Source organism: Fomitopsis serialis (assembly GCF_022376445.1).
Source record: "Fomitopsis serialis strain Sig1Antser10 chromosome Unknown B0H18scaffold_30, whole genome shotgun sequence".
Lineage (NCBI taxonomy): Eukaryota > Fungi > Basidiomycota > Agaricomycetes > Polyporales > Fomitopsidaceae > Fomitopsis > Fomitopsis serialis.
This window is the reverse complement of record NW_025954990.1, coordinates 275,416-300,675: the sequence shown is the minus strand read 5'-3', so window position 1 is coordinate 300,675 and position 25,260 is coordinate 275,416. Positions and strand designations below refer to the sequence as shown.

Sequence of the window (25,260 nt, the reverse complement as noted above, 5' to 3'; positions counted from 1 at the left end):
AAGCCAGGGTATTGAAGGGTATCCAGCAGTAGATTCTAGTGAGCATATGCATTGGCGCATGGATGTACGTGACATTCATCAGGTTGAGTCACACCTATAACACTATGTGACTTGCGCTTTGACCGTAAACACGCATGTGCAAAGTCGCAAATCAACCGCGACCAATCCGCGTAGTATAACTGCGAGGGGATGCCGTATTATCTTCATTGTCGACCGTGCGCTGCCGTTGAATCGTCAGAACCCCGGCTTGAACTGTGTACCGTATAAAGTACGTACACACTAGCTGTGGAGAGGAAACGTTGTACGCCGCCTGTGGTGAATACGAGGACCAACGTCTACTAACCGCTTTGTAGTAGAAGGCGGCGAGAGAAGGTTCAACGTTCAACGTTCAACAAGCGATTCTTACCGTGAGAAATATCGCTTACTGGTGCGCTCGCCACAATCACCGGACGACCACGACACTCACAGTGTCACACTACACTCACCCTCAACTTCGACAATGTCCTCGAAGCGCAAGTGGGACCAGGCTGCTCCGGAAGAGGATGACACCCCCACGAAGGCGGTGAAGCAGGAAGATGGCAAGACCGCCTCTGAGGCAGCCGCCGCGGCCGCCGCTATCGCTGCAAAAATCGCCGCACAGTTTGCTGGTTCGGGCAGCGGAGGACTGCCAGGCGGGAAAGACCCGCACGACGGAGATTTCATTCACGACATTGACATCAATGACGTGCGGAACCGGTACCTCTTGACGAAGGGCTCGACGCAGACGCAGGTGAGTACGCTCGCGAGGACCTGCCGTTGGCCTTTTACGACGTCTTCCTGTTAGATCAATGAGGACACCGGAGCTTCGGTCAGTACGAAGGGTGTATGGTACCCTGACCGTTCCAAGGCCACGGAAAGAGACCCTCCGTTGTACCTCCATATATCGGCGACGTCACAGGAGATGTTGCAGAAGGCCATCGACAAGGTCAACGAGCTCATTGCCATGGACATGGGTTCGCTGGTGGAGGACAAGAAGGACCGCACGAGGGAACGTGTGAGTGTTTTCATGGCAAGTAATTGGATCGGCTCCTCATATTCTTGCAGCGGAAATGGCCTGAAGAGAAGATCCCTGTCGGTATTGATAGTATACGTAACTTCAACGTCAGGGCAAAGGTGGTTGGGCCCCAGGTGAGTTGCAGCCCGAGACTCACTGCGAGCTCCTTGTGATTTGTCCTCCATAGGGTATGTTCGTGAAATACATTCAACAAGAAACAAATACTCGTGTGCAAATCAAGGGCATTGGCTCCGGCTTCGTGGATCAGGATACCGGACACGAACACGACGAGCCTATGTACATCCACGTAACGTAGGTCCTTTATGAACAACCTTTTTTTCAGCTCGCTTACTTGGATACAGTGGCCCCGACGAAGGTCAAGTGCAGCGGGCAAAGGTGCTCACCGAAGACTTGCTAGAAGTCGTTCGTGAGGAGCATGCCAAGGTCAAGACCGTCGTGCAGCAACAGCAAATGGAGCTCCATCAAGCCCAACTGCAGTACGCCGCCTACAGCTACGGAGTATGTATACTTTGCTCATTCATCTTCATCTGCCTGCGTGCGGTCTTTCAGGCACAGCGACCCTCGTTCCACTGATCTGATCTCTACTTGGATCCGGGCATGTACCATTCCTGTGTGGATTGCTAACGTCGTGATATTATAGGGATATGCTCCACCGCAACCAGGTGCCGCTCCCCCGCCTCCACCTCCCGGCGAGCAACCACCCCCTCCCCCCGGTGCGCCGCCGGAGGGCAGCGCACCTTCATCGATGAGCCAGGATGGTCATGCGGCAGCTGCAGCTGCAGCCCCGAGCGCTGGCGACATGGACGCATACAAAGCATACTGGTACGTCTGGCAGCTACATTACCCCAGCACAAATCGGTATACTGACGATTGTACGTAGGGCTGCGTATGGCTACGACGTCAACTCACCCGAGTTCATCGCATGGCAGCAGCAGCAATATGCGCAGTACTACGCACAACAAGGGTACGCGGGAGCCACGGCTGGTAGTCCGTCTGCTCCTGGCACACAACCCCCAGGCGATGGCGCACCGCCACCACCCCCTCCTGCCTGATGATTGACGTGCTAGGTATTGTATAGGTTTGGTCTATGGCATCTTGCGCGTTGATCTATCCAGGATACTACTCAATTCTGGCTCTGTTCTGTGTTGATATCGTTGTGCCTGGTATGTCAGTGCTTTCTCAAATGTATATTTAATTTCTGCATGACCGATGCCATGGCATCTCGTAAGGATGGGCTACATGAGAGGGATATCAATAAGCAGGGTATTAACGTTGTCAGTGCGAATCCGTCGAGGACATGTCTACCCGTTCTGTCCGTTGCATCTACCAAAGTCGCAACATTCTGATCTCTACAATTGCTGGCTGAGGCCGGCCTACGATAATACCTTCTTCGGGTCCACTCCGACGCCGTTTGCGACTTTCTCGATGACTTCCTCCACGCCCTTCTCAGCCCTCGCCAGGCCGAAGCCATGACCTTCCTCTTTATGACCCGCAACGACTCGCTCCCATCCTTTTCCATTATCCTTCTGATGCTCCAAGGTGACCTTGCAGACACCCTCCAAGGTAGTGATCCTCCCTTCGTAGCCCAGACCGCCTTTCTCGGGCGGCGATCGTGCGCGCGAGTCGTCGAAGATGAGGTGGATGCCGGTCAAGGCAAACATTGAAGGTTGTAAGAAGGTGATGTCACCGCTGACCCGCGGGATGAGCTTTGTGAGCGCCGCGAGTGGCGACTGCGCGAGGAAGTGTCGGAAGAGGCTGTACCGCTCCACCAAGTGCGCGATCCCGAGCATGGTCGAGCACGACAGCTTCGGGAAGACGCAGGTGCCATTAGTTAGTTGCGTGAGGGCGTCATACACGTCGCCGTACGTCGCGGGCGGCCCAGCGTCCGCGACGCAGAATGCCTGGCCGCCGACGTCTGGGTTCGTCCCGCCGTTCTGGAGCTCGATGAGCCGGGCTTCGTAGCAGAGATGGGCGAGGGAGCAGTTCTCGACGTAGATGAAAGACTGGATGATGTTCGGGATCCACGTAGGGTTCGTCCTCTTGACTAGGTACACCCCGACCAGCAGGTCGCCACCGGGACCGTAGATCCCGTTCCCCGGGCGTATGCAGCCCGTGCGTAGAACGCCCTTGCCTGAAGGCGACTTGTCCGCCGCACGGACGACGCGCTCAGCGTTGTATTTCGAGACGGCGTAGTTGGAGAAGAAGTCCTCGTGCCGTTTGGGGATGATGGCGTCGTCGTCGTTGGCAACTTGCGTAAAGTACCTTGGCTCCTTCTCCCATGGCCAGAGGAAGAATCGACTGCTGTGCACAGAGATGGAGCCGGAAGAGGTGTAAACGAAGGATGAGGCGCCGACGCGTCGCGCCGCATCCAGGACGTTCTGCGTCCCGAGCACGTTCACCCTCTCGGAAAGGTGGAGCAATTCGGGATGCCGTTCGAAAAAACGGATGGTTGCTGCGGTGTGGAACACGGTTATCTCAGGCTGCGGTTCACCGGGAACGTCAGATTGCGCGGGCGGCCATGGTTTCTCGAAGGCAGCCTGGACAGCCTTTGCATCGGACACGTCCGCCTGGACGAAGTCCACCTCCGTCGCAGCTCCCTCTAGCAGATCCTTGCGAATCGGCCGGCGAATGTCCAGGACGCGGATGCGTCGGGGATCCTCTCCGCGTGCCAGGAGGTGTAGGACAATCCATCCTCCCAGGAAGCCTGCCTGTCCCCACATCCGTATAAGATCGCAAAGGAAATGATACTAGATTGCGTCGTGCTCACCCCGCCCGTTATGATATACCGTCTCCCGGTCTTGGGTGGGAGCTTCTCGTTCAGCAGAGATGCCGGCGATGCAGCAAGCTCGTCCACGGTGCGTCGGACCTCTTCCGGCGTCCACCGCTTTGGAGACAACACGGCTGCCTCTGGGGGTATGCGGCCTAGCTTCGCGTCGTTGAGACGTATGTACAGGACGAGCAAAAGCAGGCCGCCCACGACCAGCCAGACCGTCGCACCCATATCTGCGTGCGTGGGGAGCTGAGAGATGTCGGTGAGAGAGTGGCCCGCGTCCAAGTCCGCCGCTGCTAGTCTTCTATAGCCTGCCTAACCAGGAGTAGCGTTCATTATTGTGCCACATATTCGACGTATGCATTCGATGTCGCCCATAGTCGGTTGCGTGAGCACTCGTGACGGGAACAGACTCAGAGTGCATGGAACTTATCCGGACGAACAACGAGGAGGACATGCAGTGAGTAGGGCTCCGTACAAGCGGGCGCGCAGCCGACGTGTGGCAAATCTAATTGAGTGGGGCTGGTGGAACTGATATTATTTTAATATGGCTAATAGAGAACATACATGCATGGAGTATCTGACAATGCGATGTCTATCATACTTTCTAACATTCGACGAATTGCAGTAGCACAACAAAGTCTACGCGGCCTATACATTCAACCCCAACCCAACCGTATGTGAATCGTCCATGGCATCATGACTCCTCCCGCAGAACCTTCTCCGCACCAGGAGGCGGCGTGTCGTTTTGTCGGAGCTCGTCCTCGCTGACCATCGAGCCCTCCGGATGTGGTGGACGGAAGTTCTTGAGCTGGTACTCCATCTGCTCATCCAGGACGGTCTGCCCGGAAGCAGCGGCGACGAAGCCGAGGAACGGCGGCGAAGGGTTAAGAGGGCGGGTGCAGAATTCAGGATGAGCCTGGAAGCCAACGAAGTACGGGTGATCTGTGAATCAGGCCCTCACATCAGTACGAAAGCAACGCAAAGCGATCTGTTCATGGCGCTCACCCTTGAGTTCGAGCACCTGCATTCGCTCGCCCTTCTCGTCCCGCCCGACGAAGGTCATCCCGCTCTCCGTGAGCTTCTCGATGTACGCCGGGTTGACTTCGTAGCGGTGCCGGTGCCGCTCCCAGACCTTGCCCGCGCCACCATACAGCCGACGTGCCCTCGACCATGCATCGCTGCCGTCCTGGAACATTGTCGGCCGCAGTCCGAGACGCATCGTACCGCCCATGTGTGTCCGCGAGATCTCGGGCATGAAGATGATGATCGGGTGCTTTGCGTCGGGGTCGAACTCGCCTGACGTCGCGCCTGCAATGGACGCGTAAGCCCAATGCATCAGGGTAGGGAGATGGAGGCAGACCTTCGAACCCGCAGACGTTCCGCGCCCACTCGACGACCGCCATCTGGAAGCCGAAGCAGATGCCCAGGAAGGGGATTTTCTGTTCGCGTGCCCACTTGATCGCGAGCATCATGCCCTCCGTGCCACGCTCACCGAACCCCCCGGGGACGAGGATACCACTGTCGAAGTGTCAACAGCTGACGGAAAGGCGACGAACAGAGGGACACACCCCGCAGAGACGACGGCGCGCCATGCGTCGTGATACCTCGCGGGACTTGATGTCTGCGTTTCGGGTTCCAGATCAGACGCGTCGACCCACTGCGGTCGCGTCAGCAAGCAGTCCTCGGTAAGTGCACGCTGTTCATACTTTGAGAATTAGACGGCGGTTACACCTGAAGGCAGAGTGCTCGAGCGACTTCGTGACCGACATGTACGAGTCGTGTAGGTCTGTGTACTTTCCGACGAGGACAATCGTGACATCGTCAATCACTCGTTCTTGGCTGAAATACGTTCAGACGGTCACCGGCCAAGCAACGTTAGCGGAACGCACCGTTTTGTGAGCTCCCTCCATCGGCACTCCAACTGTGTGCCCCTTTCCTTCATTTCCTGCGTCAGCTTGAGCACGCCCAGGTTGAGACGTTTGCTTAGATAGTCAACGATGCCTTGTGATTGGAGGAGAAGAGGGACATGGTAGACGGATGAGACATCGTGGACGCCGATGACCTGCTCCGGCGCGACATGGCAGAACATCGAGATCTTGGCTTTTGTTGCGGGTTCAAGAGGTTTTTGCACGATCAAACGGCAGGCAATCTGGCGGTATCCACACAGTGAGGTGTCTTGACGGGGCAGGTTGGAGATTGGAACCTACCAGGTCGGGCAGCAAACCAAGCCCTCGCAGCGCGTGCACTGTGGTTTGCGTCGGCTTCGTCTTCTGCTCGCCGTGCATATCCGGGACCAGGGAGACATGAATGAGGGCAAAGTTTTCATAGCCTACTCGGAATTGGAACTGTCGCATGGCCTCCACGAATGGTGCCGACTCGATGTCACCGACCGTGCCTCCGAGCTAGATGTTGCAATCCGTGAAAAATTGTACTGTGGCATGCGCGACCATCGTACCTCTACGATGCACACATCCGGCTCTTCGCCTGTCTCGTCTACAGGGATCTTCGAGACGCGCTCTATCCAGTCTTGGATCGCGTTCGTGATATGCGGTACGATCTGTACGGTCTTGCCGAGGTAGTCTCCCCGCCGCTGATGTCACGAACTCAATTCTGGCAGACTGCAGATGCGGGCTATTGGACGACGGACCTCTTTCTCAATGACCTCCCGATAGATTTTGCCGGTAGTGATGTTGTTGTCACGCGACAGAGTAACGTCCAGATACCGCTCGTAGTTGCCAAGGTCGAGGTCGACCTCGCCGCCGTCGTTCAGGACATACACCTCGCCTGCGGCGTCTCTCAGAAGACCATCGCGCGCTGTCGTGCAGAGGCGACCTCACCATGCTCCTGGGGCCGCATGGTGCCTGCATCTATGTTCATGTACGGGTCAATCTTGATCGCGGTGACCTTCAGACCGGTCGTCTTGAGGAGCAAGCCTGTCGAGGAGGCTACAACGGGTGCTTGAACATAACCTGAGAGAGGCGACGCGCTGGAGCGTACCGATCACGCCCTTCCCGATGCCGCTCACCACACCGCCGGATACGACAATGTACTTGGTCATGGTTCGCTCGTCGTCGTGCTCGTCGCCGTGCAGACTCTGCAGAGGAGAAGTCTGCAGCAGAAATTTGCGGTGCGGGGGCGCCAGAAAGTCCGATCCACGGGGAGAGCCGTTGCGTGCAACGCGTTGCGCGCAACGCGCAACGTCACGCAAGTCACGGTGTGGCTTGCCTCGTCGGGCGGGACAAGGGGTTACGGGACAGTTGGTGTATACATATTGGCAAAAATAACACCAGACCACTTCGCACTTCGCTCCAGCTAGATATATACAGGCCTAGAATAAGAGCTAATACGACCTCAGTCTGCAGAGCTGGGAGTGATTCGCACTGTGACTCAACGCGCCACATGTCGCTTATGTAATTTCTCGGGCAATGCATCGCGATTCGCTCGGTGGCCGCGATTGCAACTTGGCCGGGAAAACGCCATGCAAGGCCTTTCTTGCGTAGGAAATAGCACACATTCCAACCACTCAATATCTTCAAACTGAACAGGCTCACCACAAGTGGACTGTATGGGGATGTGGCCACAGCGCCTCGTCGCATGTCCTTATTTGGCAAGTCATCTGTCACCGAAGGCTACACACAAGACACATTGACAGTAGCCTGTTGTATTTAAGAGTACCATTCTATTCCTCAGTTTGTAACCGAAGCTTTATTTTCATTTCCAATGTCATAGCCACACGGAGGCGGGACTAGTTCGTAGGCAACATAAGTAGGTTACTTACCCGCAGTGGGTGCATGTCACAGCGTGACTAAGTGACTGTTGCACGTTGCACGTTGCGCGTTGCGCGCAACGCCCCTCCCAGTCGATCGAACGTTCTCGGGGGCGCGCTATAACCACTTCGTGGCACGTGACTCCAACGCGTCTGTCACACTGACTGGCCGTCACAGTGTCTGTCACACAGCCCTGGCAACGGCGGCACCGCTGGGCCCTGCCGGGCCTCTTCTGCTCGTACCTTCACGTCCGACTTTTTGGATGGAAATGCAGACAGTTCTACCCGGGCGGCCTTTGTCATCATGCTATTCATTTGCTGCTTCATTGAACGCCGACCGAGGTCCCACCAGTGATCCGCGGAGGACCACGTACGTGCAGCAGGTTGTCGTGCCGGGCTGACGCGTAGTGTTCTCGCAGCCCCGGGACTTGCGACATGGCGGGACGGACGAGTGCTGGATCCTATAAGACCTCGCGATGTGACATACTTATGCCTGCACACTTTTCCAATTCTCTGTCCCCCACAGACCGATCCAGATGAAGCTCCTTTTGACCGGTGTCACTGGTGTAGGTATGCATTGTTTTGCTTTCGGTGTCAACGCGCATCAGTGTTGACTTCATAATCCATCCAGCTGGTCTTGCAGTCTACCGCGCAGCCCTGGTCGATCCTGCTGTTAGCCATATTACCGTCCTTTCCCGCCGACCGATTCCTCCCTGGGCGGTCCTTCCGCCTAACGCCACGGCAAAAACGACCACCATCATACACGACGACTTTCTCTCGTACTCGCCGGACCTCGCCAAGCAGCTTGCGCAGAACGATGCGTGCGTCTGGGCGCTGGGCAGGAGTGTTGCAGGGATGAGCGAGAAGGAATACACGGAGATGACGCATGGGTACCTGCTGAACGCAGCTAATGCGCTGAAGGATGCAGGCGTGGGCGAGGGCAGGAAGGAAGGCGATCCGTTCAGATTCGTCTTCATCAGTGGAGAGAACGCGGATCCGACCGAGACCAGTGTACAGATGTGGGCAAGGGTCAAGGTGCGCTTATGAGTGTTCATTCTCGACTTTCACTTCTTTGACCATTCTTCTTCTAGGGTCGCGCCGAGACTGATCTCACCGAGTTGTGCGCCTCTACACCGGGTATGAAGGCACGCATCTTTCGCCCAGCGTACTTCTTCCCGCCGAAGAAGTACCCCGAAGACCGGAAGAACCAGCGTCCGGCGTGGTTCCGCGCACTCGACATTGTTATGACACCCGTGGTAAAGACTCTGCTACCCTCTATATATACGCCGACGGAGGACCTGGGCAAGTTCGCCATTGAACTCGCGAAGGGACGATGGCCTGAGAAGGTCCTGTTCCGCAATGTCGAGATGAGGGAGTTGGTCAAAGAGGTGCAATAGATATTCTCATTTGAGCGGCATTGGTCATAGTAATTGGTACCGTCTTCGGGCTTATAATGAGCTCTGAATCTAGTATATTCTCATTATGTTCCATATACGACCCCACGTGGCAAGGTGTTTAGGGCTTGCCTTGGTGATCCGTACACGAGCCAACCCCTCCGACACTCCTCGCGCCCGAAGCGCATCCTTCACGGACCCCACACCAACTTAACGACCTCCGCCGCGCATTCCTTCACCCCCCTGAATCCTCAAGATCGATCTACGCGGCAGCAACGTCCTCTCGAATACGCTCTATGTACGCTCGTGGTCCCCGAAAGCAGGCCTCGACAGCAATGTTCCCGACAACTGGTACGACCGGCACTCATCCACCCTGAGGTTCAGCGCCGTCGGGATCGAAGCAGACTTTCACCGTCATGCTGAACATCCGCTACTCTACATGTTTGGCCTGTATGATGTCAGCTTGAGCACCTCTGAGCTGACGATCAAGTCGCCAAGCACGCATAAGTGAGCCTTCACGTTGCGATTGACATTGCAAGTGGCACGCAGCAATGTACACGATGCGTGCGACAGGCGGTATACATCGCAATGGCCCCACGATCATGCTACGCCGTCCGCTCAGTCAAGCTCATCTACGTCTAAGCCGCGCTCGAACAGCCCGCCGTCGAAGACATACTCCCGGGGATGGTATCAGGAAGAGCGAGAGGGAGCGATCGCTCTGACAAAAGCATTCGTCCAATCAAATGTCTGCTTACGCGGGGTTTGGTCTCATTGCTGCCTGTGATCGCGTGACTGGTACTTGAGCTTGAGGACGCATCACCTCCTCAGTGTGTGTACCGCCGTGTTCCTCAAGAGGCACCGGAGAGCAATCATTCGGACAAAGAGGACGTACGGTGCGCCTTTACTCAGCAAGCAGATGCGCCGTCAACATCATTGATTCCTCTCCCTCTTCGATGCAGAAGGTCATCGTGTTGAAGTGTCGCGCCCAGGGTACTCCTCAAAACGGCCAGCCGAGCGGGACTTGTTTAGTGGCGGCGACCATGGGAGATGAGCACGGACCAAAACGAGGTACAGCGTGCAGTCCCCTGAGGTTATGAGTGACACGCTGCCGGAGAGGCCGTTGGTAGTACTTATACGCCTGCGAAGGCGGAGAGTGCGAGTCCGGGAGGGGGTCAAGGTCACGGTGTCGAATCGTCAGCAGTCATTGATATCACAGGCATCGTCGTGCGACGCTCTTGATCCGTCAAACGAAAGGCGGCGGCTGCGCCGAGAGCAGTGACTCGGAGAGCATGTGGCGCAACGGGTCGGTCGCTCTGACGCGTCTGTGGCTGAACTTGGCCGGCTCTTGCCGATCGGACACACTCGGACGAGTGGCACGGCGGCGGTCAGTTGCTGAGCACCACCCACTGCGCACTGTGTTTTGAGATGGACGTCAGTGAGTATGACGGCTCCGTGCTGCATTAAGTACCGGATGATTCTGAGTCGGAGCCCACGACCACCCCATGTTGACTGAGATCGATGCCTTCCACATTAGGTCACAGTCACCGCAGTCTGTGGGCGTGTGTGGGTCCACGCCTGTTATGGAGGGCCCGCGTGTTGATTGGTCGACTAATGCTTGTCGATAGCGACGGATTGGTTTCCCAATTCTCCCGCTCCTGCGGGCGGGCTGCATATAAAGCCCGCCATGATCGCTGCAAAGTCCCCACTAACGCACCGAGCATCCAAGCCTCTCGTACTTCCAGTTTTCCCGCATCACGCCGGCCCCTCTCGTCGCACCAGTCATCTACAGTCTGCCTATCATGTCTGCTCGGGCTTCCACCTCCTCGACCTTCATCATCCCCTCCATCTTTACCTCGAGCAACACCCGAGAGCGCGACCTCGAGGCACAGACAGCCTCCGACTCGGACAGCCGCGATCACTTCGACGTGCAGCTCTCAGCCCCGCCTGTCGCATTCACCCACGCGCCTCGTACCCTTGCTGCTAGTCTTCAAGAGGGAACGAACGCGATTGACGACTTCTTCGGCGCGTCCTCTTCTCGCGGTACGCAGGATAGCCGTCACGACGCGGCAGCCTTGCCTGTGCACCACGACGACGCACCGCCGCCGTACTCCTCCTCTTCCGCGCCTCCTGCGTACCCGCGCTACGCGGAGCACCCTACCCTCGCCATGTACCTCTTCAAGTTCGGTTTCGGTGAGTATTCCTGCGTGTTCCATCATCTCATGATCCACTTACTGACTTTCCTCTCACTAGTGTTCCCTCTATTCTGGATCGCCGGTGCACTCATCCTCGTCTCCCCTTTCCGTGCTCCCGAAGACTGGGAGCCATCCAAGACGGAGGCAAGGCGTCAGGAGCTCATCGAGAGCATGCGACGCACGGAAGTGAAGTGGGCGAAGCGTTGTCTCATTGCGCTCTCCATCCTTGGGCTCGCCGTACTCGTCGTCGCGCTCGCCGCCTTCTTCCTCACTCGCAATAAGTGAGCGGGAGCATCTGCATTGTCCCACGCAAGCCAGGAGTGCAGCCTTACGCTCCAGTCCTCTAGCTCTAGAAGCTATGACCTCGACGCAACTCACAGAAGGGTAATCAACTCTTCCGCAACCTTGTCACACCAAACCCCGGGGGTTAATGCCGGCGTGCTTGCGCGCCCTGAGGCCTGAGGCCTGAGCCATTGCTCCTCCCATGTAGTACTACCATCACGCTGAGAGAGCTGTTAACAGCTCCCACCTCCGATGCCATTGCCACCGGCGGCGTGACCGTGACAGTTGTTGATTTATGATTATGCTGGAAGTAGGCCAGCACGACTACACTCACGCCCATCCACGCTACCGCTGGACCCCATATCGCCTGCGGTGGCTTAGTGAACATAGGCCAGATACGGCCCAGGACGTAAGCAAACGCGCCCGCCCGTACGAAGTGCTACCAAATTAAAGCTGAGGACATCCTGTATCATAGGTGGAAAAGGTGCATACCAAGTGTTTGTCGACTCGGAGCTCCGCTGCCCCTCCAAGAGCAACGGTTGTTCTGTCGATGTCGCACTGTGAAACATCGCGCCGCTGACGCAGGCTTTCCTCTAAGCTCGCTCGCATAATTTCCATAGAGATTGAGGACGTCCATACACTCGCCGCCGCAGTGCCAATCCTCTCCCCGAAGCCGACATGCCCTTCTGCGCCGCAGGCTCCTGATGTCAGTGAGCATCCGAACAAGCCGCTCATGTCGCTTGATTCGGCGCACCTGCTGAGCCTGTGCTTACCCTTGCGCCCCGAGACAATACCCTCAAAATGACTGGGTATTTATAACCATGTGCAATAAGCACTTGGGCTCGCGTTATGATTCGGAAGGCCTCGTCCGTCTGTATCGCTCTCGTATGTTGTCGCTGACGCACAGGTACGTATACCAGCCATCCAACTAAAGCACTGTCATCAAGAGAGCCGACGACATTGTCTTTGACGCTCCATTTGGCTTGAGTGAATGCGGATGTGACAAACCGCGGGATACGACGCGCGACGAGCGGGCTCAGCGAAGAAACCGCTAAGAACGAGCCTGCTACGCAGAGTGGCAGCCAGATGTGCTTGTTGTCGTCGCGCTGGACGGGGACGGCGCGATGAGCTCCATATGCATGGCTCGTGTCATGAACAGCGTACATACTTACCAGATAACGGCCTACTAAGCGGTTGTAGGTCGTAGGTCCGAGTCGTCCGGGCGGTGATCGACATTCGTCTGGCATCGTACGTTCACCCTGCAGCTGTTGAGTAAACCCGGTCGTCTATACTCGAGGAGAGACAGGTCGATGAGAGGACTTGCATGACATGCCTCAGACTCGAGGACAAGTACTGTGTGTCTGCGAATAAGGCCATGGCTTCTCCGACAAGATCGAGCCGAAGGGCCGCCGGGACACGTCAGGCCTCAGTGCTGCCGACGGTTTCCTTTGCACCGCAGGCTGCGACTCAGTGAATATCCGAAACAGCGACTTCCAACAACTGCAATTGAGCATACCTGTTGAGCCTGTGCTTGCGCTCGCGCCCCGAAACAACAATAAGACAGATGGATAGCTATGTTGAACAAGTTCATGCGCTCGACGCATGGTTCGGAGGGCTTCATCTGTCTCTATCGCCCTCTTATACTGCAGCTGACGTACAAGTGAGTACGTCCCCAGCCCAAGTGGAGCGCCGATTCGAAGAGGGCCGATGATGTTGTCTGTGACGTTCCATTTCGCTTGGGCAAATTCGGAGGCAGCAAATCGCGGAATACAACGTGCGACGAGCGGGCGCAACGAATAAAATGCGAAGCACGGGCCTGCTGCGCCAAGCGGCACCCAGATGTGCGCGTTGTCGTCGCGCTGGGCAGCGGGACGGGAGATGAGCTCTATATGCTTCGCCCACAATCTGAATGGCATACCAGATAACGACTTATGAAGCGGCTGTAGTGTGTGGGTCGTTCGGCGGCGATTGGTGTTCATCCATCCCAGGTTTGCCCTGCAGCTGTTGAGTCAACCCGGGTGTCTATCTGCTCGAAGGGAGACAGGACGATGTGAGGTTTCGCATAACAGGCTTCAGGCTGGACACACTGTCTGCGAAGACTATGGCTTCTGCAGGATCGAGCCGAAGGGACACGCAGGCTTCGCCGTAAGTGCGGACGCCATCTGGTCAAACCCTCGAGCGCGCGTTCCTTCAAGTTGTCTTATATTTAAAGCTGTACAAAGGCGTAATCGAGCAAGGCAGCTGCATGGCACGAAGTGAGATCCTCCTAGACGGTCCAAGGACATCCGGAGAGACGAAAGTTAAATAAGATCAAGTCGGTGGAAGGAATTGTCGTCGTACCGCACTGGCAGGCGAAAGGCTCGGACCACCGGGCCAGGACGGCTGCCAGCACACCTCAGCACACTAATGCTGTACTGAGCGTGGGAGTTTCATTGTACATGCCACTCAATAAGTAGGGCTTTCAGCTTAAGTATGTAAAACCGCGGCACGTACGGTAAGTACTGTAATGCGACATTGTCACGACGCATGATACCATTCCATACGTTAGTACTGCTCTTAGGTGCCAGGAGGTTTCCGGGCTTCTATCTGAAAAAATCCAATAACAGAGCCCAGAGACGCGAACGGCGACAAACCAATAAGAAAAGAATATAACGGCGAGGAAGAAATGGGAGGAAGCGGCGATCACGTGCGACTGCTACTTAAAGCAAAAATTCGTGCTGGCTTTCAGCACCCCGCCATCCTCTTTTCAAACCAGCATGTTGGCCTCTTTATGGGTCAGGGCCGCGCGGATACCCGCGAGAGGCTCGTCGCGGGTTACGGTGGCAAGAGGTATGTCGAGTATTCCGTATCGCGATGGATTGAGCGTGACTGTTGTTGCAGGTGCCGTCGGACAGCTATCCGCCCGACGATGGACTTCAGCTACCGCTCTTGCACAGGAGTCTTCGGAGGAGCCTACAATACGACCCGAGCAGACGGCTGCGAAGGACACTGACACGCCAGACTTCTCCACTCTCAAAGACGCTATCTCTCGCGATACCCTGAATGCAATTGTCGGCGAACCATTCAAGCTTACGCGCATGACCTCGGTGCAGGCCGCCGTACTCCCTCTCCTCCCTGGTCTGTCGGAGCCGCACAGTTCGGATTCAGAAAACGCTCGCGACTTGCTCGTCAGGGCAAGAACTGGTACCGGAAAGACCCTCGCCTTCCTCGTGCCCGCTATCGAAGCTCGGATTCGCGCCGTTAAGGCAGCTGGTGATCAGGCAGTGGCAGATGCTGGTGCGGGAGCAGACCAATATACGCAGGAGCGCGCGATGCGCCGCTATGCGCGGGCCGTCCCCGGCTGTCTCGTCATCAGCCCTACGCGTGAGCTGGCAACTCAGATTGCCAACGAGGCGCTGCGCCTCAGCTCTCACCACCGCGGTTTCGAGGTCAGGCTTTTCGTCGGCGGCGCCAGCAAGGGTAAACAACTGCGGGACTGGCACAAAGGCAGGTTGGATATCGTGGTCGGGACGCCGGGTCGCATCCGGGACATGCTGGAGAATGAGCCTGATGTCAGTGAGGGTTTGGCGCAAGCCAAAGTGGTGCGTGGTCTGCTCGTATCCTCTGCTTCAATCATTGACCGTAGCGTCTGCTGCCTCTTAGCTGATCCTGGACGAGGCCGACACACTTCTGGACATGGGTTTCCGTGACGACTTGGACGGCATCGTCTCGAAGTTGCAACCGACCCCGGAGAGGCAGACGTTCATGTTCTCCGCGACGGTTTCCCCCCAAATCCGGCAGATTGCACGTACGTACCTCGACAACAGCCACAAGTACATCAACTGCGTCGACGACTCCGCGCCCCCGACCCACGCCTCCATCCCGCAGTACCACACTGTCCTGCCGACGGAGGCCGACCAGCTCCCCCATCTCCTCCGTCTCCTCGCACACGACCAGTTGTTGCACGGCTCCAAGTCCAAGACGCTCATATTCACCCCGACAACGAAGATGACCCAGCTGTTCACGACGCTCGTCCGCAGCCTGTCCTCTTCGCTGCCTGCAGGCATAGTAATCACGAAGGTCTTCGAAATCCACTCGAAGCTGAGTCAGATGCAACGCGACAAGGCCGCTGCGTCGTTCCGCGAGGTCGCGAGCAAGCCCACGATCCTCGTCACCTCGGACGTGTCTGCGCGCGGCGTCGACTACCCCGGCATCACGCGTGTCATCCAGATCGGAATCCCGTCGAGTACCGAGACGTACGTGCACCGTGCAGGTCGTACTGGCCGCGGCAAGGACATGATCGGTGGGCGCGTCGACCTTGTACTCATGCCTTGGGAGGTCGGCTACGTCAGCTGGAAGCTTGCGGATATGCCGCTGAAGCCGCAGACGACGGGCGAGCTCGAGAAGCAAGTGCGCGAGCTCGCGCAGCGCCTCGACAGCGGCGAGCACAGCGTGAGCATCAAGGGTGCGCAGAGTCCGTACTTGCCCGTGTTCGAGGCGATCCAGAAGGACATCGAGCAGCTGCAGACCAGGCTCGACGAGGATGCCGTCTCGGGGGTCATGTTCTCGCTCTTTGGGTACTATGGTACGCACGTGGGGGACCTGCGCGTGCAGCGCAACGTCGTCATCGAGGGCCTCAAGAACTGGGCCACGGAGGCGATGGGCCTCGAGGAGCCGCCGTACATCTCGCGCGACGTCCTCACCAAGACGGGCTTTGGTTCCACGCCGCAGAAGTCGATGAGGGAGAATAGGCGGAGCGAACCGCAGAACTGGCTGGGCCGTGGCCGCGTCGCCAACAGGGAATCGCGAGGCTACGACAAGGAGTCACGAGGCTACGACAAGGAGTCCCGAGGCTACGACAGGGCACCGCGAAGCTTCGACAGGCCTAAGGAGTCCCGAGGCTATGACCGACCTAGAGAGCCTCGAAGCTTCGACAAGGGGTCGCGAGGCTACGACCGTGACTCGCGCAGCAACTCCTTTGACAGGCCACGGAGGAGGTCGTTCGACTCCGAGTCGGACTGATCTCTCTCCGTCTTCTCACAAAAGGCCTTCTTGAACGGGCGCAATGGCGCATCCGTGCGGAGGTTGTGTTCGCCGCCGAGCCTGGTGGCGGCAGGATGGGTCCTGGTTAGACTGGGTATGCAGCGTTGCTAGCTGTGTTGTACTTCTAGTATAGTACGAGCGCTCTCATGCATGTAATAGGGTCATCGCGTCGATTATGCGAATAGAGAGGACCTCTGGGCTTTCCACCCCACTCATGAGTGATTTGAAGTGTGTACAGCCAGTGCTATTGTGAGACTCGAGGGTGTCTACAAGTGTAGCACTCGGCACGTATAACGCAAAAGTCTGTCCTTCGATGTCTACAGTAGTTCAACTGGACTGAAGCCAAGGCAAAGGCGTATATATGATAGCAGTGCATTAATTGGTAGCGTACAGTACATCCTATATGTCCCATATGTCCCAAAGGGCCCTAATCACGCAGCCCAGCCCCCAGGCGTTCCCCTCACCAATCCAATCCTCGCCGCCAGCTGCCTGGCGTGCATCGCCTGCAGGCGTTTCGAGCGCATGAACAGCACGGCGAGCGCAATAGCCACGATGACAGCGTTGCACGCGAGGAACTCGTAGAAGTCGCCGCGCTCCTTCTCGACGATGCGCCCGCACGCCTCCCAGGCAGGTATCTCGCCGCTGTCAGGCTTGGGCTGGCCGGTGTCGGAGTCGGCGCCGGCGAAGGGCGGGGGGCCGCGGTCGAAGTCGTGCTCGTCGCCGCGGAAGGGTGCGGGGCCGGACGGGGGATGGTATGTGGGAGAGGAAGTGCGGGCTGAGCAGTGCATGAGTCGACGGTTGCCGAATGGTTGGCAGAAGGGCTCATTCAACTGGAGGGTCGTCGTCCGAGTCAGCGGCGAAGGAGGGGGCTGAGTGCAGCTTTTACTCACCGCATCGTCTGGACATGGCTCACACGTCCCAAATGGCCTGCAGACGAGGTCGATTGTGTTATTGGCCTCCTGAGCTACGCAGACTTGAACGAGAGACGAGATGATGAGCCTGCTGGACTGTGAGCAGTGGTCGAGGAAGTCAAATGGTCCTACGCACCATAACTGCCAGGTTAGTCTCATGTGTGCCCGCTAGCGATCGTCTGGGTCGTTTGGTGTACTATCGAGCGGACAGGAATCATCGCATTGCGCGACGTGTACGGTATGTGGCAGGGTTGTATGGCGGTTCCCGCCCACGAGCCTCAGCGTAGTCCCGCATTTGACGCCGCGTAGCTGCTGGGATGTACACTCAGAAATACTACACCTGCTAGATATCTCAACGATTGATCACTGTTTGCGTCTGCATTCACGGCCATGAGCATGAGATTGCAACAATGATTTGACCAACTGCACAAGAAATTCGAATGAGAGAGGCAGCGGCGGTCGCAGAACGGTCGGGACTCGGAGAGCGTCTAGCCCAGATCGTCCGTCCTTTCGCATACCACCATCCCATCGCCCGCGACTTGCTCTCGACTGCCCACTAGTGACCCACCGCTTGACCCCCGACAATGTCTCGCAGAACAGCAGTCGTCGAGGAGTTCGACGACGACACAGAGCTCCCTCTCCCGAACCGACCTCTGCCCAACACAGGCTCGCGGGGCGCCATCCTCGAAGAGCTCTCAGACGACGCCTACTCAGACGACGATGTCCCCCCACTGCGTGCACCGACGGCTGGGCCCGCCTCGCCCTCACAGCTGCAGTTCAAGGCCCCCGTGCCAGAAAGGCCGGAGCACGGCGCCCGGGCGGTCACAGACATCACGCCCTACAAGAAGTGCGTCCGACTTCTCTTCCTCTCTCCCTTGATCTCATTTCCGTATACTTCCACCTCTTCTCTGCGTTATCTGCTGGTAGATGGACGTGCGTGTACCCAATATACATCGACGCAAAGCGACCGCACGGGACGGGCGAGCGGCGCATCGCGCGCTCGAAGAGCCTCTGGTGGCCGCTCAGCAGAGACATCGCGGAGGCTGCGGGCAGGCTCGGGCTCGGTACGCTGCACGAGATGAACAAGGCGCACCCGCGCGACTGGGAGAACCCCGGGCGCGTGCGCGTGCAGTGGAAGAAGGATGGGCGGCTCGTCGACCCCGGCATCAAAACCAGTGCGTCTCCCTGCGTGCTCGCCCTGACGCACCCACCCTTCACGCGTCCGTGCCCTTTGCAGAGAAACAGCTGCTCGAGAAGCTGGCCTACCAGATCCAGCTCGTCAAGCCCGACAATGTGCCCAAGCCGCCGTACACGACGTCTGCGACGGTGTCAGTAGAACCAGAACCAGCGCCGGTACCCACGCCCTCGAAAGGTAAACAGCCCGCGTCCGGCAAGCCCTCCAAGACGACGAGTGCATCGAACGTATCTATCAGCACGTCGAAGCCACCCTTGCAGTCGAAGAAGGGTCGCCCGAGGCCACCCAGCCCCCGCAGCCTCACCCCTTGCTGACGAGCCGAGTCTCGCCATACTCGCCTGCACTGCCCAGCGGCGTGCTGCTAGAGACGATCAAGGCCGGAATGAGCGCGCAGGAGGGCGCCCCTGCGATAGGCGGAGGCGGAGGGAAGGGCAAACGGAAGGTCGTGCGGGTGAGAGGATGAGTTACCGTGGACGCTGAGAGACGTGTGTACTGCTTATGTATTATTGCTGTAGCAGGAACGTGGATAAATGAGTGTTTACCTTGATCAAATCACCAGGCTGGATTTAACGTCGAAGACGAAGCGCGAAGATTATGCTACAAGACTAGCGATACACGAATAAGAACAAATAAGTGAGCCCGTCCCTGCAGGCAATCCTGGTATCCGACTCCCGTATATCCATGGTTCCGCATGCTTTGAGTTTCCAAACCTCGACCCGACGTCTTACTTTTGCTCTGCTGCCTGGCGCTGCATCGCTCTCTGCCTCTCCGCGATCGCCTCTTTCAGCTTCTCTATCTGCCTAATGAACAGCGTCACAGTCTGCAGGTCCAGAATGAAGCGCGGGCTTTCGGATGCAAGGTACAACTTTTGTTGCTTAACCACCGCGTTCTTGAAGGATGACGTCAGAACGAGGATATTCGCAGACAGGTGGGAAAGCACATACGGCGGTGACAAGCTGCTTGATCGTGTCCTCCGCCATCCAACAGGCATACAGCGGCAGGAGCGGCTCCATCTCCGAGATGTATCCCCAGAGCACGTTGAACACTCCCTGGTACTCCGACTCTTCCTCAGGCGGCACGTCCACGAGAGGCATATGCGACAGGCCTGCAGTCCTCGTCAGCATTCCTCGTCCTAGGTATGTGGCGGACAGCTTTGAACCGGGTACTCACGTGCCAGAACGGCTTTTCGCACCCAGTTCACGTACAGACTGCCATTTCGGAGATCCACGTCGCTGGGGCGGCCCTTGACATTCGGCTTGAGCATGGGTCCCGCGAACTCTCCCCTCTGCTGTGAAGCGGCGGTATCGCGATACTCCCTCGGACAGAAGTCGAGCACCGCGCTGGCGGACGGCGACCGCCTGTGCAGCTGATGTGGAGACAGTGTCGTCGGCTGGCAAGCAGCTAGGTCAATGGCAGCATCGTCAGTGTCTGAGCTCCAAGATGTCCCTGAGACTACGGAACGTACCAAGCGCGGCGCGCCGTTGGGCTGCCTGAACCTGGACTTGGACCTGCGTCATACTGTGCCGCGTGCGGATGCCGACGTCGGAGGCCCGAGCCTTGCCAGCGGCGCGGGTGCTGAGGGCGGGTTGCGTAGGCGTGGACAGCATCTTTGGTCAGGCTCCTTTGTCGAGGGCGGGGCGGGGGCGGGGGCGGGGTAAGTAGAGTCGCTTGGGCCCGGGAGTATCGGTGCTCGGAGATTGGGTTCCTTGGCCCTATCCCCCCTCGCCAGGCTGATTTATACGACTAGGAGCGACTCCTGGCTCGCAGCCGCCCCGAGAGCTTCTCATGTGCCGGTGGGCACGCGGTGGCACGCCCCCGCCCAAATCCGGCGTGCGGCCTTTTGTGCACGCTCCAGGGTGGCGTTCGCGCCCATTGTGAGACGCGTCCGAGGGGGCGATATGATGGGGAGCGTGCGCGGACGTCAATGTGCCAACAATGACGGGCGTCCGCGAAGGCTAATTGTCCGGCCCCGCGCGAGGGAACGGACAATTGTTGGGCGGACGCCTATTGTGTGGCCATAATTGTTTAGCGTCGATGCGCGGTGGCGCTGAGAGCGGTCGGTGGGTTTACTTATGGAAGGTAAGGCCTAGTCAGGATGAGTATATCATAGTCATAGCAACCGTATGAATACACAGTGGGAGAAGAGCGAGGAATGAGGCATCATAGTACCGTGAAGTTGGGTGTTCAGCCTGAGCCTGTACGGCACAGGTCAGCCGATGCCAGTCTTCTTTGCGGTCCGGACCATTAAAAGTACTGATGTCACATTGCGAGGACTAGCTCGAAGCTGCATAGGAGCAGAGATGCCCCGTGTACTCACGGCAATACGGATAGGCACAATTTCGGGGGCGTTCAGTAGACACGCGGCGTCTTGTCATCAGGCTCGTGCATTGAGACCTACTTCAAATTTGAGGATATCTGCCTACTGACGTACATTGTACATGGGTCTGTAACATGAGATGACGCCAGATGTTGGGGTGTAGCGTAGCTGAGGAAATGACGAGGCATCTGCATACTGCAGTATTTAAGGCTTCAAAATTCAAAGCTAGTAGGAGGTCTGTAGTCACAGTACTTTCTACGACGGAAGGGCGGCGCCCAAGCGGCGCCTCAGTTAGTTTACGGTGATCAGGTTCCCACGCTCAATAAGTAGGTGGCGTCCGAACGTACCAAATGACAGACACTGGCCAACAGTTGAGTACTATCAGTGGCCCTGCAATGCAATCGCGACAGTAATGCAATTACTCAACTCCCATTTCATCCGTCCCGTTAAATATTCTGGGATTTTTGTACAATGTTCTTTACTTCGTACTCAATGTTTATGTGCACTTTGATGAATTGAATGTGTAGCGCATTTGAGGAGAAGAAATCGATGAATGCCTTCCGCGCCTCAATAATCGCACTGGTACAGTCTCGGCTGACCGCATCCCTTGGGCGCTTCGTCTGTGGGTCTCAAAAGTGCATTGAACTACCATATAATATGTTCCTCATATTTTTCCGAAGCCTTTCGTCTCTTGTTGCGACTTCTGAGCAGGAAAGACGTCTGAGCGGTGGTCAGAGCGTGACGGAAAGCCACCCAAGATCAGCGATCTCAACTCCGCTCCTTATCAGTTACCATATGCGGTTACGATCGCAGCAGTTGCACTACTGTTGCTCGCCCGCTGGACAAGGCATTGCACGCATTACTGGCCATGCCACCCTCCATTTGACACGCGGGGGAGCTACTAACTACTGGAGAAAGATAGAACTCGTGAAATGAGGGAGGACCGGTGTATAGTATCTCCTGAGTCGAAGTAGTCGACTCGTTATGGCTTTCAACATTATGACTTACTATACTGTAAGGGATGCCGGTCCTCTGAGTATCATTACAATAATATAGATACATCCACAGCCTCTCCAGCAACTGAAAAAGGTGTTTGGGATAGCACAAGGTGGCATGAACATGTTGGTTGCATTGCTGTATCGCCGTGCAGCCACAATAGCCACAGTCGGCAACACTCGGCAACACTCGGCAGTGTGACAGGAACTGTGACGAGCCTCGGAGAAGAGTTGCATTACTGTTCCAATCCTTGCTCCCTCTCGGCATCCCTCTCATACTCCCTGGACAAGGCCTGTAAAATCATACACCATATATTCAGACCTCAGGAATCCGTCAGTGCAAACTCCGAGAGCTTCCGGTGAGCGGTTCGTCCTGCAGAGAGGAAAAAGCGCGAAAATTGCACTTCTGGTACAGTGATAGTACTGAGTACAACTGTCTCTATTTCGCGGCTCTTACTGCCAGTGCGGCGTCTTCTGAGGACACCGTTGACAAGGAGCATCGTTGCGAACCAATCCCGAACTCAATGCGGTAGGTCACCCAGAGGTCCCCTCACATCAGTGCCATCTCGTCGTTCGACCCCGAGTCGACGAAGATGCTACCATGGTATATTTCCCCTCGTGCTGGTGTATCTCCCGAGTCAGTGCTACCATGTACGTTCGCAAGGACCTGCAGTCGTCTGGTGATGCGTACCCATCGTTGTCGGTCGATATTCTCCGGGCAACACGTCCGGGATGACGGGCATGGGGTGTCGTACACGGCGGGGGAGGTGATCTTAGCAGAAGGCACGGTGAGTCTCTCGCCGACGACAATCCGTGCATCTACTCAATGCGTGTCAAGCCTCTTTCGAGTGTCGCCTCGGTCATGCGCGCATCGACGCCTGCGAGCACGCCGTAACACGCCCGCTAGGCCGGTACCTGGCACGGCCAGTCCTGTCCCGTGCATCTGTCGCTTTGAGTTGCTGCTCCGCAGTGCCACCAGAATGAAGGTTCGTCTGTCCACCCGACACGGGCTTGGCTTTTGCTAGCTGCCGCTTTTGGGACGAGGGAGCAGAGCTTCCGCGTGGGCAGAGGATGAGCGTGGGCAACGGTGGAATCCGATCGAAATGGAACACGTACGTCGCCTCTCCACCCGCAGACAGTTGAAGTACGTTGAACTTGCTGGTGGCGGTTACAGCTGTTTCCAAAACGATAGGCCCCACGTCAAACAGATGTGCTCAGGCGGAGTGTGTCGGTCTTGCTGTTCGCATCAAGATTGAACCATATCAGGTAGTGTCGAGGGCGGGCCAGACTACGGCGGGTGGCTGAGGTCGAATGGCGGAAGGCGCGGATCACCTCGAAGGCAAGATCCGACGCCCTCCGCCCGTGTACGCATTTTTATGAGGGGCCTATCGGTTTAGAAACAGTTGTAAAAACACACAGATCCATCATCATCATCACCCGCCCGCAGCGACGGATCTGCGGTTGCGATCACGACGAGGACCACGCACAAACTGCGCAAGGGGCAATCTACTATCGGGAAATTACGGTCAGCAAACGAACTAAGTATTGGATGCCTTTCCGCAGGATTTACAGTCGTTTCAAATGCATGTGCGGGGTCTGAATATCATTATGAAAAAATGATTATGTATGATACGCCTCCGCAGCTTCGCCCATGAGTCTTTATCTTATGTAAGATAAAACATTATGTAATCTAGCGGAGCTCGATTCTGATTGACCTGACCCTACCTGACCATCCAGAGCAGAGTGGGCAGCGAGATCGGGCAGGCGGGTGAGGGAGGGCAAGAGCGGACAGGCGGGCGAGAAGCTGCGTGCGAGCAGGCGAGAAGGCGAGCGCGGGTAGCCGAGCAAGAACAGGCGTACGGTCGGGCGAGCGAGGCGGCAGGCGACCACTGGCAGGAGCGAACGGGACGGCAGGCGAGCGGGACAGTGGGCAGGTGGGACGGTGGGCGAGCGTGTTGGGGTCGCAGACATTTATAGCCAACTACCCGAAGGCGAGATCTATGCTTGTGGGCCCTGATGCCGCGCTACGCGCAGGAGAAACTGGCGTCCGACGAGGTGATGGGTATCAGCGAAAAGACGAACCAGGGCACGAGATTCACATACCGTCAGACGGCTCCCGCCCGTCATGTTCCCGACTCTCGCCCTCGCAAGGCACCAAGCGTTCGGACGCTGCACAATGCGCGGTTGCATCTGAACCCTACCAATCTCGGTGAGCATGCCCGGTCAGACGATGTGTTGGACCAAGGGCAAGATAGAAACCTCACTCACCCACTCGAGACGCAAGGCGTTGGCAGCTGGTCTACTAGTACCGTCAGCTACACACGACGAAACCAAGCGTAGTGTGCTCTCACCGTGACCTCGTGATACCTGCCGTTGTCCAGTTTGACGACGCCGCCCATTGCATTGTGCGAGCTCGAGAACGGGAGCATCTACACGATGTCCACAGCCTCGTGCTTGTTCCTGTAGTCCGCTCAGCCAGGCTCCTTCAAGTTCGTGAACTTGAGCAGCGCCGTCTCCGTCTTGCTCCCGAGTCCCGACAAACACAAGCTCTTCCGTCTCCAGATCCGTGACCTCAAAGGCCGTCGAGTTATGGCGGGTAAGAACGAGCGGGCAGGCTCAAGAGGGCGGGCATGTGGGCACGATAGGGCAAGCGGGCGAGCGAGAGGGCAGGCAAGCCGAACGCGAGGGCGGACGCGCGGGTATTCGCGCAGATTGGTGGGCAAGTAAAGGCACCACGAGCTGAGTGCTGATTGCTCGTCGAGGCACCCACTCGACCAAGAACGCGGGCGCGGGTACCAGCCAGTAAGTGCGCGGGCAAGAAGCGAGCACGGGTCGCAGCACTCGACCTAGAACCTGCTGGTCAGCATGGAGGACTCGGAGTTTGTGGTCACTAAATGTAGCTTGTAGTGTGTTCAAAGGCAGTCAGACGAAAGCCAGAGCTTGATGGATGAGACAGTCGGTAGATACACGCAGCTCAAAGCCATTATTCGAGTGACTGGGCACGCCAGAATTCAGCTGTCGGCGCGCACGCGCGCCGCGCACTGTGTTCAGGTCGTACGATCCAGATCTCATTGCAGCGGAGATTCAAGATCACTGTTATGGACGAGTTTTGTATCTGGAAGGGGGGGGTTGCTGATCCGACGCAGTGGTACGCTCGCTTCGCCGATATGCCGGGGCAATTTACAGTCGAAATTTAGAATAGAAACGGTTGTAAACCTCTGCGGGAAGGCATCCATTGATACATAGATGCCCTGCACCGCCCGCACACAACAGCCTCCTCGGACAAGCTCCAAGGCCACAGCCGGCTGGTATGGTCCGAAATGGCTCGAGGGTAAGCATGAGACCGGAGTTTGAATGTA

At 57.1% G+C, this 25,260-nt stretch overlaps 11 protein-coding genes across 11 annotated transcripts; 5 read left to right on the top strand and 6 right to left on the bottom strand.

Moving 5' to 3' along the window:
• Positions 1 to 499: 499 nt before the first annotated feature.
• Positions 500 to 1,627, top strand: B0H18DRAFT_954660 (uncharacterized protein; the record flags this gene model as incomplete). The annotated part of the gene is made up of 6 exons (XM_048042283.1): positions 500 to 769; positions 824 to 1,033; positions 1,084 to 1,167; positions 1,221 to 1,345; positions 1,396 to 1,552; positions 1,604 to 1,627. The coding sequence occupies 6 exons, from the start codon at positions 500 to 502 to the stop codon at positions 1,625 to 1,627; spliced, it is 870 nt and encodes a 289-aa protein (XP_047893849.1).
• Positions 1,628 to 2,258: 631 nt separating this feature from the next.
• B0H18DRAFT_1005520 (NAD(P)-binding protein) lies at positions 2,259 to 4,297 on the bottom strand. Its single transcript, XM_048028577.1, has 2 exons — positions 3,822 to 4,297; positions 2,259 to 3,762 (listed from the first exon to the last, which is right to left on the bottom strand). The coding sequence occupies exons 1-2, from the start codon at positions 4,053 to 4,055 to the stop codon at positions 2,428 to 2,430; spliced, it is 1,569 nt and encodes a 522-aa protein (XP_047893848.1). The 5' UTR covers positions 4,056 to 4,297; the 3' UTR covers positions 2,259 to 2,427.
• Positions 4,298 to 4,336: 39 nt separating this feature from the next.
• B0H18DRAFT_1005517 (CTP synthase) lies at positions 4,337 to 6,939 on the bottom strand. The gene is made up of 10 exons (XM_048028576.1): positions 6,665 to 6,939; positions 6,475 to 6,611; positions 6,283 to 6,417; positions 6,035 to 6,229; positions 5,717 to 5,976; positions 5,534 to 5,666; positions 5,396 to 5,484; positions 5,188 to 5,345; positions 4,833 to 5,135; positions 4,337 to 4,769 (listed from the first exon to the last, which is right to left on the bottom strand). The coding sequence occupies exons 1-10, from the start codon at positions 6,702 to 6,704 to the stop codon at positions 4,522 to 4,524; spliced, it is 1,698 nt and encodes a 565-aa protein (XP_047893847.1). The 5' UTR covers positions 6,705 to 6,939; the 3' UTR covers positions 4,337 to 4,521.
• An 854-nt stretch (positions 6,940 to 7,793) lies between these two features.
• On the top strand, positions 7,794 to 9,117 carry B0H18DRAFT_1005511 (uncharacterized protein). The gene is made up of 4 exons (XM_048028575.1): positions 7,794 to 8,163; positions 8,225 to 8,628; positions 8,685 to 8,981; positions 9,052 to 9,117. Exons 1-4 carry the CDS (start codon positions 8,130 to 8,132, stop codon positions 9,055 to 9,057), a joined length of 741 nt encoding a protein of 246 aa, XP_047893846.1. The 5' UTR covers positions 7,794 to 8,129; the 3' UTR covers positions 9,058 to 9,117.
• A 1,669-nt stretch (positions 9,118 to 10,786) lies between these two features.
• On the top strand, positions 10,787 to 11,464 carry B0H18DRAFT_876136 (uncharacterized protein; the record flags this gene model as incomplete). The annotated part of the gene is made up of 2 exons (XM_048040474.1): positions 10,787 to 11,177; positions 11,238 to 11,464. The coding sequence occupies 2 exons, from the start codon at positions 10,787 to 10,789 to the stop codon at positions 11,462 to 11,464; spliced, it is 618 nt and encodes a 205-aa protein (XP_047893845.1).
• A 331-nt stretch (positions 11,465 to 11,795) lies between these two features.
• On the bottom strand, positions 11,796 to 12,867 carry B0H18DRAFT_1005504 (uncharacterized protein; the record flags this gene model as incomplete). The annotated part of the gene is made up of 4 exons (XM_048028574.1): positions 12,634 to 12,867; positions 12,216 to 12,567; positions 11,969 to 12,162; positions 11,796 to 11,900 (listed from the first exon to the last, which is right to left on the bottom strand). Coding segments are annotated over exons 1-4 (726 nt in total), but the record flags the coding sequence as incomplete, so codon positions are not given.
• Positions 12,868 to 14,457: 1,590 nt separating this feature from the next.
• Positions 14,458 to 16,294, top strand: B0H18DRAFT_852887 (P-loop containing nucleoside triphosphate hydrolase protein; the record flags this gene model as incomplete). Its single annotated transcript, XM_048039617.1, has 2 exons — positions 14,458 to 15,042; positions 15,104 to 16,294. Coding segments are annotated over 2 exons (1,776 nt in total), but the record flags the coding sequence as incomplete, so codon positions are not given.
• A 620-nt stretch (positions 16,295 to 16,914) lies between these two features.
• On the bottom strand, positions 16,915 to 17,433 carry B0H18DRAFT_856249 (uncharacterized protein; the record flags this gene model as incomplete). Its single annotated transcript, XM_048039653.1, has 3 exons — positions 16,915 to 17,125; positions 17,228 to 17,313; positions 17,374 to 17,433. Coding segments are annotated over 3 exons (357 nt in total), but the record flags the coding sequence as incomplete, so codon positions are not given.
• Positions 17,434 to 17,978: 545 nt separating this feature from the next.
• Positions 17,979 to 19,052, top strand: B0H18DRAFT_954652 (signal recognition particle SRP19 subunit; the record flags this gene model as incomplete). Its single annotated transcript, XM_048042282.1, has 4 exons — positions 17,979 to 18,241; positions 18,322 to 18,569; positions 18,632 to 18,805; positions 18,850 to 19,052. 4 exons carry the CDS (start codon positions 17,979 to 17,981, stop codon positions 19,050 to 19,052), a joined length of 888 nt encoding a protein of 295 aa, XP_047893841.1.
• A 276-nt stretch (positions 19,053 to 19,328) lies between these two features.
• Positions 19,329 to 20,196, bottom strand: B0H18DRAFT_864214 (uncharacterized protein; the record flags this gene model as incomplete). Its single annotated transcript, XM_048039748.1, has 4 exons — positions 19,329 to 19,478; positions 19,534 to 19,694; positions 19,760 to 20,022; positions 20,051 to 20,196. Coding segments are annotated over 4 exons (720 nt in total), but the record flags the coding sequence as incomplete, so codon positions are not given.
• A 3,239-nt stretch (positions 20,197 to 23,435) lies between these two features.
• B0H18DRAFT_1165744 (uncharacterized protein) lies at positions 23,436 to 24,973 on the bottom strand (the record flags this gene model as incomplete). Its single annotated transcript, XM_048035847.1, has 6 exons — positions 23,436 to 23,941; positions 24,005 to 24,098; positions 24,170 to 24,216; positions 24,253 to 24,516; positions 24,595 to 24,754; positions 24,944 to 24,973. 6 exons carry the CDS (start codon positions 24,971 to 24,973, stop codon positions 23,883 to 23,885), a joined length of 654 nt encoding a protein of 217 aa, XP_047893839.1. The 3' UTR covers positions 23,436 to 23,882.
• Between the last annotated feature and the right edge of the window lie 287 nt (positions 24,974 to 25,260).